The sequence below is a fragment of the Macaca thibetana genome, chromosome 18, assembly GCF_024542745.1.
Source record: "Macaca thibetana thibetana isolate TM-01 chromosome 18, ASM2454274v1, whole genome shotgun sequence".
Classification (NCBI taxonomy): Eukaryota; Metazoa; Chordata; class Mammalia; order Primates; family Cercopithecidae; genus Macaca; species Macaca thibetana.
Window position 1 is genome coordinate 45,708,941 of NC_065595.1, and position 12,810 is coordinate 45,721,750.

At 38.8% G+C, this 12,810-nt stretch overlaps 1 protein-coding gene across 2 annotated transcripts in view; it reads right to left on the bottom strand.

Annotated features, from left to right (window-relative positions):
- Positions 1–12,810, bottom strand: part of MAPRE2 (microtubule associated protein RP/EB family member 2) — a 165,653-nt gene that overhangs the window by 130,986 nt on the left and 21,857 nt on the right. For both annotated transcript variants that reach the window (XM_050767299.1, XM_050767298.1), the window contains exon 2: positions 7,010–7,071. Coding sequence is in view for 1 of the 2 variants with exons in the window: in XM_050767298.1 (XP_050623255.1) it covers positions 7,010–7,071 (62 nt within the window). In the remaining variant the exon portion in view is untranslated. The remainder of the gene's footprint in view (positions 1–7,009; positions 7,072–12,810) is intronic.

The window sequence follows — 12,810 nt, forward strand, 5'->3', positions numbered from 1 at the left end:
AATTCATTTCTTTTTCTTCTAAGGTTCAGGTCTCAAATCCATATATATATAAAGATATCTATATCCATATCTTTTTTAATGTCACAGACACCCTAAACTCAACATGAGCAATACTGAGCTTCTGTTTCTTGTCCTCACATTTACAGTGTGTCCTGTCTCAGTAAATAACACTCACCAAAGTCCCCACTTACTCATGCCAGACACTGGGCACTATCTTCTGCCAACCACAGCACTGCCACTTATGGAGCTCCCAGGGATCTCACTGAACCCCAAGATCTTTAGGTGACTACTTCTCACTTTGCCATCCCTTAAGAGGGTCCTTAAAGATCAATGTGTTCTCCTCTAGAAAATCCCTCTCTATTACTTCCCCCTACATAAAATACCACCTCCTCAGGCGCTATTCCTGTCACCCTTTCTTTACTTTTCTTCACAGTACTGAAACAGCATTTAACACATAGCTAGCACTCAATATGCATTTGTTGGATGAATGAATAACTCCTTGACGTCTTCCTTCCCCAATCCTTTCTATAGGTTGGTGCAAAAGTAACAGTGGTTTTTTCCACTTTTTTTTTGCCACCTAAATTGTACTTAAATCCACCCATTAACCTCTACCCCAGCTGTCACCACTATAGCCAGATGCTAATCATCTTCCACCTGGACTCTCTGCTGTCTAATCAGGTCCCTTCCTGATCTTTCCTTTACACAGCCATCAGAGTGACCATTCTAAGATATAAAACAGGTAGTTTTACTTCTACGCTTAAAGGACTTCAACATCTCTTACAATACAACCCAGGGTTCTTCTTTAGCCTGGCAAGGCCCTTCCTGATCTGTCTATCTGTCCAGTCTTACCTGTCACTATTCCCTCAATGCTCCAGCTCATTACTGAACTTCTTTCCATTTCATTAATATGCCAAATGCTTCTCTTATTTTCCCTCCAGATCTTTGAAGCTGCTACTCTTTCTTCCCAAACATTTTCCCTTTCTCTGAAGTCCCCCTCTCCCCAACACTTGGCTAGTTCTTCCTTTTCCTTTGGGTCTCAGATTAGATGCCACTGAACTTGGAAGCCTTGTCTGACCTCTGCAGACCAGTTCTGGCTTAACTGTTGCTGCTGAGGACTCCCAAGGCAACCTGTACTCTCCCATCACAGCACTCAGCACTCTGGAATGGAACTGCCTATTTCATTAACATTCCCTACAGTGGGCCATATCTCCATCAGGGCTGAGATCCCTGACTGTCTCATGTAAAATCTATCCTCTGCCTCCGAACAGTGATGGAGCCATGGTAGAAGCTTAGAAGCTTAATTAATACTTGATACATAATGCTTTTAAAAAAATTTGCTTGAGACATTTCAAACATCCAGAAAAGTAAAAAAAATCTTATAATAGTATAACAGACCTTCATACCCACCAGCTATATTCAGCAATTGTTAATATTTAGCCATATTTTCTTTATCTAATCATCTACCTCTGTATATTTGACACAATATTTAAGATAAAACACAGAGAAAATGAGTGAATTTTTAAGTCTTACCAACACATCCGTAGAACATGTAAGATAAGCTACTGAAGAAATGGAGGAAAAGGAACCATAAAGAAAATCCTCTAAACCTCTAATTAAGCCTAGTTAAGTAAAATTCAGAAATGAGACTGTTAATCTCTGCATCACAGTTTATAAATGTACCCTCATTCCATCATTTAATTATCAGAAGTCTTATAAGGCAACTTGATTAATAAACAAGAGGAATCCCATGAAGAACCTGTAGCTCTAGGAGGGAAGGGGAAAGAAAATCAATATTTCAATATTTTCTCAGTGTCCATTATGCACCCAACAATTATGTTACCTCTAATTATTCCTACAACAAACAACATGTATTATATATCTACTTTGAAGATGAAAATGGAGCTTAGTGAGGTCAAGCTATTTGTCCAGCTCACAAGTGGTAAGATCACAGCTCACTTTAGCCTTGAACTCTTGGATTCAAAGGTTCTGCCTGCTTCAGCCTCCTGAATAGGTGCAACTACAGACATGTGCCACCACACTGGCTAATTGTTTTTACTTTTTACTTTTTTTCTTTGTAGAGACATGAGGTCTCGCTATATTGCCCAGGCTGGTCTTGAACCCCTGGCCTCAAGTGATCCTCCAGCGTCAGACTCCAAAAGTGTTGGGATTACAGTCATGATCCACCATATCTGGCCTAAATAAAATTTTAGTTAAACATTATAAATTAAAAAAATTTTTACTGTGGTATGAGATAGGTAAAAATTATCTGATTGCTTTTATGTATACAAGGGATGCTTAGGTTAATCTAGTCCTAATTCTTACTACCTCTATGGTATAGATGAGGCAGGGCTAATTAAAGAAGTGACCATAGAACAAGAAGAATCAGAAGTGAAGGTTCTGGTGCTGTGGTAATGCCACTGTCTAACCCTAGAAAAGTCACTCAACCTCTCCTCACTTAAGAACGTTCATCTGTAAAATGAGATTTTGGATTAGATTATCAATGAGGTTCCTTCCAGTTGTTTTAAAGACAAAACACAAATGAAACCTACAATTCTTAGTGATTTACTTCCATCATCATCTGGTGAGGGCCAAGTTGTACGTCTCACTGATCCCAGGCCTATCCTCTGTGCATTCCCAGTAAATGTACTCACTGGGGGGACTGTCAGTGCAGGCTAGCTTTAATTAGAATGTTGGTCAGTACAAGTGCAATTACAAGAAACTTCAAAACCTTCAAACCTCCAGAAGCAGGTGTCCCACAGATTCTGACACAATAACTGATGATGAAGGCTGTGTCTTTCGAAAGAGAAGCCATGGAAAAGTTTCATTCCAGAGGAAACCAGCATTCATCCCTAACCCTGTGAATCCTCTGCCAGGCAAGCTAGCCTGCTTACCACCCTTATACTGATTTTTTTTAAAAAGATTATTTACTCCATTAGATAGTATGCTTTAAGAGCTCTACCTTGGTCACCTCTATATACCTAGCTTTTACCATTACTTGGCATAGAGTTGGTGATCAATACATGTTTATGGAATGAATAGCTAACCTCATGATCCCTGAGTATTCCAAACCAACTGACCCTCATGGCTCAGCTCAGATGTCATCTCTACCTCCCCCTCCCCAAACTCCCATTACATTATAACTGTATTTCTCCTATGGTACATCTCATTTTCTTATTACAGTCATTTACATATATCTTAGTTCCCCAGTAAAATCAAATGCTCTGAGATAGAAGTTATCTCTTGCTCACCTTTGAAAAACTACAATACCTAGCTGATAGTAGGCACAAAATAAAAGTAGAATGAGCACATCTTTCATATATATATATATGTGTGTATATATATATATATACACACACACATACACACATACACCCCAAAACACTCAGCACAGTGCTTTACAGTTAGTAGTCATTCAGCAAATGCTATTGAATAAATTAAATGCTTTCTGAAAATGTTATGGTGAAACTGGTAGCCTAAAACTACAAATGTCTGTAAATTGTTCCAAATCTTTGGGAAAAATACGGTAAACTAGATTAAGGGTCATAAAAATGGTCTATCCTTGACAAATAATCTCACTTCTGGAATTGTGACCTTAGAAAATAGATGAATAGACACAAACCAAACCAAACCAACAATTAGATCTGTATAGAAATTTAGCATAGCATTTTTTATAGAGAAAATGGGAAGATAGTAAGAATTAAAGCATATACTATGGCATGTTGATATAACATTATACTGCTATTCCAATGACAGTTCTGATGACCCATGAAAGTAAAAGATGCTGTGACTCACAGTAAGTAAAATACAAAGTTCACGCTTATTATGATATGCACTGTGGAACATTAGGAATGCCTGTAAGAAGACCAAATATGCAAAAATAGAAAAACAGTTAATTTAGGATGCTAGTGTTGTTATGGGTGATTTTCTCCCCAAGGTTTTCTTTAAATGTATTATGTTACTTTTCATTAATATGATAAAACATTTGTTATAGTCAACATGAACTTTTCCTTAATGTGACTGATTATATTTCCCAAAGATAACTGTTTAGTGAGGATCAAAGCATAAAATTAAATTGCCTACCAATGAACTATTGCTTCAGTATTTAACGCTAAGACTCAGGTAATACCTGAGTCTTATACATCATGAGGTATAAAGTACAACCATGTTGTGTGTGGTGCAGGAACAAATTTGGATGAGAAACAAGAAGGGACACCCAGTAAAGGAATCTCAGGAACTACTTAACAGCAGATAGGATCACTCACTCGAGGAAATGAGCAATACAGTTTTCCCTAGGGAATTAGTTTCAGAACCTTCCTTCCCCCACAAGAATCCATTCATGCTCAAGTCTCCCAATTGGCCCACTGAATCAAGTGATATGAAAAGCTGGCTGTCCATGGGTTTCACATACCATGAATACTATATTTTCAGTTCACTTTTGGTTGCATATTTGGAATCCGCGGATATGGAGGTTCGATTGCGTTTACTGAAAAAAAATCACTTATAAGTAAACCCGTGCAGTTCAAACCCATGCTGTTCAAGGGTCAACTGTACCAGTTCCTGAAAGGGTTAAATAAAGGAGGGTGCAACCCAGAAGGGATATAGAGAGAAGGGAGAGGGATTAATGATGGTTGTCTCTTTGGTTCTCTGCCATTTCTGACCACCTTAACCCATTTCTGTTATCTATCAGGGATGTGCAAATGATGGTCTACAGGCCAAGTGTAGTCCTTTTTTTTTTTTTTTTTTTTTTGAGACCGAGTCTTGCTCTGTCACCCAGGCTGGAGTGCAGTGGTGCAATCTCCGCCTCCCAGGTTCATGCCATTCTCCTGCCTCAGCCTCCCGAGTAGCTGGACTACAGGCTCCCGCCACCATGCCCAGCTAATTTTTTTTGTATTTTTAGTAGAGACGGGGTTTCACCATGTTAGCCAGAATGGTCTCAATCTCCTGACCTTGTGATCTGCCCACATCGGCCTTCCAAAGTGCTGGGATTACAGGCATGAGCCACGGTGCCTGGACAAGGCCATTTCTTTATGTATTATCTTTGGCTATTTTCACACTACAATGAGTTGAACAGTTGTGACTAACACTTATATGACCAGCACGGCAAAAATATTTACAATTTGGCTCTTTAAATACACGTTTGTCCCATACCCCATATATAAGGAGATTTATAAAGTGACACCCTATTTAGGTAATGGGCCACCTTTTCTTATTACTTTCTCTTCACCACCCTGCAAGATAGGATGATCATATAATTTATCATCCAAAATGAAACGTTTGGAGGGTGAAAGGGGGTGCTACCTAGACTATTTTCCAGGAATACAGAATTGAATCAGGACTGTCCCAGACAGACCCCACATATGGACCATCTACTATAAGGGCTAGCAGTACAAGATCAGTTTTCAAAGGGCACTCATGATCTGTGGCTGCAGACACAGAAAGCTTCAACGGTTTCTCTTCCTGGTTCTTCCTATTTCTAATGCCCTCAGGTACCTTTCCACTGACCCCTGTCCCAACTCTGCTCTAGAGCCTGCTCTGGCCCCCGAATATTCCAGCTGTTGGGGCACCATGCAGGGTACCATATCTCCACTTTGTTTGTTTGAGACGGAGTCACGCTCTGTCACCCAAGCTGGAGTGCAGTGGTGCGATCTTGGCTCACTGTAACCTCTGCCTCCTGGGTTCAAGTGATGCTCGTGCCTCAGCCACCCGAGTAGCTGGGACTACAGGCATGTGCCACAACGCCCAGCTAATTTTTATATTTTCAGTAGATACAGGGTTTTGCCAAATTGACCAGAGTGGTCTTGAACTCCTGACCTCAGATGATCCGCCCACCTCAGCCTACAAAAGTGCTCCATATTTCCACTTTCACTAGAGTAAAAGGGGAAAACATCTATTCATCCACTAAAAAAACCCTAATTATTCCAAGTCAATACAGTAAATTTTATACCTGCAAATTTTAATATCAAGACAACTTCTTAAAATGTTATTGTCCTTTAAGTAGTAGAATTTCAGTTTCTCTTTGCAAATATTTAAAAAATGACCACCAGTCATAGCATTTATTACAATGAGGCCCCAAAACAAATATGGTATATTATTCATTGATTTGAGCTTTTAATATTCACCATTGCTGTTTGGAGAATTACTGTTTAAGAATGAGGTTTCTAATTTTATCATTCCAGAATTCTTGTAAAAAGAAGAAAACTAATACGCCACCCCACACTGTTTTTTTTTAAGTAAAAATGTTTGATGCTGTGGAGAAATAGGAGTAAAATAAAAGATGTTTAGAGCACCTTTGATGAAATATAGGATGTCACACCACACTTTGTGAGACTATTCTGTGTGAACAATAATAGCTTGTAGCTTTGAGACCTCTCTGAATGGCTTTCCAAATATTGCCATCTGGTGGAATTTCAGTTAATTGTTCCTTTGTTCCAAGGGCTCCTGGAGATGACTCTTGAAGGCATTACTTAGAGAGACTTGGAGTACTACTCGGAAATAACTGAAGGTCAAAATGATTGCATCTCAAAGACAAATCCTAAACTGAAAAATATGAGACTTTCTAGGTTCCTCATCTCTGTCACAAGCATGCTTGCACGCTCTCACTCTCTCTCTCTTTCTGCCTCTCAAAGCCAACAGAGTGGCTTCCTTGATTCTTAACATACCAAATAAAAATCATTTATTCATAAATAGCGATGTCATGAGTTCATTTTGACTATATCTTGATATTCTACCCTCCCCACCTATCCTAAGATTTTTCAAAATCAAACTTTAATTAATTGGCTGGACCATTTTTAGAGGAATTGCTAATAGCAATTAATTAGCCCTTCGTACACTTGGGAAATGGAATTTGGCTTGAAAAAATAGTGTTTTAAAAGAGTGTATTTACTCAAATATTGGCTTTAATTGTATACTGGAATTTTGAAAATAAATTTGTTACAAGGACAATATTACTACTCACTTTAAATTGATTTTTGAGTAAGGGGTCATGCAACATAATTTATATAAACCTTACCTTGAGCATCCAGGCTTTCTCCCTGTCTGTGGAAATGAACTGTTCCTCTGGGAAACAGGACACTGGAATAGTAAAAATGGAAGGAAAAAGAGAGTGCAAGCATTTAATATCATGAAAATACGGAAGCAAAGAGTTATAATTTAGTTCAGTGGGTGTGGCCAGCAATGGAAAAAAATTAAAGAAAAAATACGCGCCAAATATCCAAAAGTCAATCGATCTTACCATATGAAAGAGATTAAGTCAGCCAGATAATAGAATTATACTCTCAATCTCTATTATTAGATCAGTTCTCACATTGATTAATAGTTGATAAAAACTTAGTATAATGTCACTCCTATGAAAATAATTTTTCTTTTATTTTTCCCCTTGCCTGATAGTCTGATGTGATGGGAATCATGTTGGCAGATAACCCCAAGAAGCAGTGCCTCTAGTGGGGTATCAAATACCAACATCAATTAAAGTACTGAATTTCCCAAACTTAGGTTTATCCAGATTTTATATCTAGTATCAACACAGCCTTTTTCTAGTCAAAAAGATTTTTAATTTCGACAGGATAAGCATTATAAACGACTTTAAAAGTGTACGTATCAAAAAGCAGTAATTTAGTAATTTACTTTCCTTTTTGAGACTCAGTCTCGCTCCATCGCCCAGGCTGGAGTGCAGTGGCGCGATCTCGGCTCGCTGCAAGCTGTGCCTCCCGGGTTTATGCCATTCTCCTGCCTCCGCCTCCCGAGTAGCTGGGACTACAGGCGCCTGACACCACGCCCAGCTAATTTTTTTGTATTTTTAGTAGAGACGGATTTTCACCGTGTGTTAGCCAGGATGGTCTGGATCTCCTGACCTCGTGATCCGCCTGCCTTGGCCTTCCAATGTGCTGGGATTACAGGCGTAAACCACCGTGCCCGGCCAATTTACTTTCTTTATATGAATTAGCTATTTATTTTCAAAACATGCTTTGACTAAATGAGGCAGTAAGACAGGAAACAGATGAGGGACAAATCCAATTCTGGAGGCTGAGAAATGCATGAGCTTTGAGTTTGCTTTGAGAGTCCAGTGTTTGGGGAATGAATGGTTACGGAGGAGGTTGCTATGGTTCAATGGAATGCTGCTATAAATCACCTGACTTGCATATACGTGTGAGTCTTAACTCTCTTCCCCACTTTCCACCTAAGCCCTACATTGCTCTTCTGTGTTTTCTATGACCATTTCAGAAATGACTTAGGTGTTTATTTAGCTTAAAATCAATTGCGTAAAAATAAAATATTTGTGATAGATCCAACACGATGTGATTATCCCCAGACATAGTTCTGGAGATGCTGCTGTTAGAATTCTTTTTTTTTTTTAATTAAAAGGGAGGAGGTAGATATTTTATAGTTTTTCTCTAAGGGAAAAAGGAGATGGTTAAAAAAAGGCAAAGAACAAAATGGCAAGTGTCAAGAGAATAAAAGTAAAGGTGACAGCTGAATTGTTATACTACTTAGTGAAGGATTTCAAAAATAATTAATAAACTTGGGCTTGTTTAAAAATCAGAAAACTTAACATGAATAGTGTACCTAAATAGTATCAATAACTAAATTTAGGTATATTGACTACAATCTAAGTTTTTTCCTTCAGATACAATAAGTTGAATTTCCTTACATATTTTGCAGCAGAATTTAATTTTATGATTACTTTATATCTTTCTATAATTTAATGATAGTTGATAAACCTAAAATTCAGATTTTAACAATATTGGTTCCCATCCATGTCAGTTTCTATTCTTAAGTCCTTCAATTTTCCAGAAATTTGAACTGAATCAGAATAAAATTTTCATTTATCTACTTTATTTAATTGTACCTAGTAGCTGTGCAAGCCACTGGCCACCAAGCTATGAAGCAGGAACGTAAGGTTTCTAGTTTATCTATAAAGCAGATAAGTAGCCCTTAGAAAATTCAGAATTGTCTGTATACAACTGGCCTTTTTCTATTTTCTGACAATGGTCCATTGCTAATTTTTCAGCATCCACAATGGATCAGTTTGGAGAATGACATTATTTATTGAACACCTTATGCACCAGTCATTTCACATATTTTATCTAATTTAATCCTCAAAACTGTCTTATTGTAAATGAAGAAACTGAGGCTCAGAGTAGTGGGGCAATTTGCCCAGTATCAGGCAGCTAGAAAGGGATAGATTTTTAATTGAGTCTGGCAGACCAGAAACTAACTCCTTTCTCTTTCATCTGTGTGTCCACACTAAAATACCTTAATAGCAGTCATTTGACGTAGATTAGAAATACCTGGAGAGCCTTCACTCCACCGTCATAAGTCCAGGACCTAGCATATGGTAGGTGCTCAAGAAGGTCCAGTCTTGCAAGGATAGAGGTCTAGCCTTCCCATCCAGCCTTTGCTAGTGGGGATAGGAGTGAGGCAAAGCTTGCTCCTGTTGTGTTTGGCAGGAGTAGAGCTCTTAGTGTCTGCAAGTCTCACACTTTACATAAAAACAAACTGAAAATGGATCATGGCATAAATGTAAAATGTAAGACTACAAAACTTGTAGAAAAAACAAAAAACAGGAGAAAATCTTTAGGACTGGGGCTGGCAAAGTGTTCTCAACCTTGACACCAAAAACACAAGCTGTAAGAGGAAACATTGGTAAATTGGACTTCATCAAATTTAAAAACTTTTGCCCATGTGAAGAGGATATAAATACAAGATATAAACTAGGAGAAAATATTTGCAAGCCCAATATCTGACAAAGAACTAGTGTCTAAAATAAAAAACTCTCAAAATGCAACCAAATAAACCAACTTAGTTGGAAAATGGGAAAAAGATATGAACAGACATTTAACTGAAGAGGATATATAGAGAGCAAATAATATTAAATGATATGCAACATTATGAGCCTATAGATAAAAGAAAATTAAAACTACATGAGACATCACAACATACCTATCAGAATGGCTAAAATAAAAAATAGCGACAACACCAAATGTTGGCGAGGGTTTGAAGAAACTAGATCACTCATATATTGCTTGTGAGAATGTAAAATGGTAGAGCTACTGTGGAAAACAGTTTTGTAGTTTTAAAAGTTAAACATGCGACTACCATATCACCCAGCAATTGCTCACTTTGGCATATACCCCAGAGAAATGAAAACTTGTGTATAGCAGCTTTATACTTAGTAGCCCCAAACTGGAAACCACCCAGATATCTTTCAACAGGTTAATGGTTAAACAAACTGTGCTACATCCAAACTTCAGAACACTACCCAGCAATAAGAAGGAACCAACTATTGACAGAAAGTAACAACCGGAATGAATCTCCAGAGAATTAGGTTGCGTGAAAAAAGAAAGTCCCCAAAAGCTATATACTGCATAAGTCCATTTATCTAACATTTTTAAAATGGGAAAGCTATAGAAATGGAGCACAGATTAGTGGTTGCCTAATCTAAGAGGAGAGGGTGAGGGCTGGAGGGAAATGAGTATGATTATAAAAGGCAACACAAATGTTTTTGTGGTGATGGAAATGTTCTGAGCCTTGATTGCATGGACATCATATTCTGGTTGTGACATTGTGCTATAAGTTTGCAAGATGCTACCACGGCAGATTGGATAAAGAATATATGGGATCTCTCTATATTATTTCTTACAACTACATCTTAAGGTACAATTATCTCAAAATGTATATATTTTTTAAATCAGATAATTGGACAGGAACTAGAATTGAGCAAGATACCTCAGTTTTATTTTCTTACCTTTTCAAAGAAAAGCAAAAGCCCCAAAGCAGTGGGCAACCTGGATCAGGAGTTTGCTCCATTTTGCACAGATCCAAGAAAAAAAATAACTCACCCACTAACTTAGCATTCAGAAACCACTGCCAGTGTTTTGCTATCCAATCTTGCCTATGTTGGAATTTTCTTTGCTGTTACTCCCCTTTCTCCCTCATGTACTTTCTCAATCCACTAAAATTCATAATACACATATTCAAAACCAGAAGTGAGTTTGAAATAGCAGCTTGATACATCATGTATCTTTTTTTTTTTTTGAGACAGAGTCTTGCTCTGTCACCCAGGCTGTGTAGTGCAGTGGCTCCATCTCTGCTGACTGCAACTTCCGTCTCCTGGGTTCAAGTGATTCTCGTGCCTTAACCTCCCGAGAAGCTGGGATTACAGGCATGTGCCACCACACCAGACTAATTTTTGTATTTTTTAGTAGTGATGTGGTTTTGCCACATTGGCCAGGTTGATCTTGAACTCTTGGCCTCAAGTGAGGCTGCCTGCCTCGGTATCCTAAAGTGCTGAGATTACAAGTGTGAGCCATGGCATCCAGCCAATACATCCTGTATTTTTTAACGGATCTTTCATACCCTTAAGTTCACACTATCTAGGAATTTTCAAAATCTTACAAAATGTCCACATCTTATTTGCGTAGAAATGGAATATTTAACATTTATTTTTACAAATGGGATCTTGCAGTGATGCCCAAGCTAGAGTACAAGAGGCTATTCACAGGCACAATCCCCATGTACTGCACCCTTGACCTCCTGGGCTCAAGTGATCCACCTGCCTCTGGATGGATCTCAAGTCACTGAGACTACAGGTACCTGTATGGAGTAGAATTTTATCCTTTGTGGTACTATTTTATGGATGACAAGGCAGGTGTTCTGTATTCTAAACTGGACCATACACTAAATAACGACAGAACTTTAATTGCCAACACACAGAGGAACTTGCCAAGTCCCCCTTCATGTTTGGAAAGATCACATTGACTTTTATCCTTTCGCCATTCTGGGCACTAGGGCAGCTCCTCAGAAATGAGCAGCCATAAGCCAGCTGCTTTCTCTGGCTTATGGCTCTGCTCGTTTGTTGGTTTTGTTTTCATTGAAAAGACCAAATATCTTTGTTAGGATAAGAGTCATGACTCTTTAACAAAGCATATTCTCTGTTTCTACAAAGGTCCATTTTCCCCATCCTCTAGAAATGTCAAATCCTCTTTCTTTGACAAACAAATCCAGAATTCCAGCATCCCATGTCCAAGGCACAGCAGCGGAACCTCTATCCTAGCTGGGGAGTCCCCCCATCCTCTGGCAAAGACTGCTACTTTCATGTCTGGCCACAAAAACTACAGGAACATGAAAGATACATCAGAATGAAAAACATGTTTGTAAAAATATTTCAAATAATGCCATGCCATTGAAAGAAGATTTCATTCTTTCTTCATTGCTATGTGCTTAACCAATGAGGCTTCTGGTCAACACAAGGCTAAAGCATCCTCCTCACAAAGAAACAGCATTACCACCTCCCCAACTGTTCACAGCTTTTCCAAGAAGAGAACAGTACTGGGGCCTGAGCTCAAATTTTCCTCTAGGGAGTTTAGTAAGCTGTCTTTGGATCTCCAGAATAAGCTGTATCCTGAATTCCAAACTCCCCATGGCCACTTTGACATATTGAATCCCTTCAGTTGTAGATCACATTCTTTAGTGTGGGAGGTCCATAGCTTTCTAGGAATAAAGCAGCTTGCAGCATTAGCAGAAGGTCACAGGCCATTAATCCTGAGGTGGAGCTTACTAGATATTAATCTTTCAGAAAGCCCTGCCTCCATGCACTGCCTCAATTAGTGGTCTTGGGTTGGGCTCAGGGCCTTCTCTAGCGGCAGCAGAGGGGAGGCCTAGACTCCCTCCCCTCTCCTGTGCAAATCCTCCAGGGCAAGACTGCCAGGAAGCACAGAGCTGAGCACACATCAGGGAAACCAAAAACCAAATGAGCGTATCTGGCAAGTAAAGGAGGTCAGATTACACTGAATATTGGGTTAAGTCTGGTAC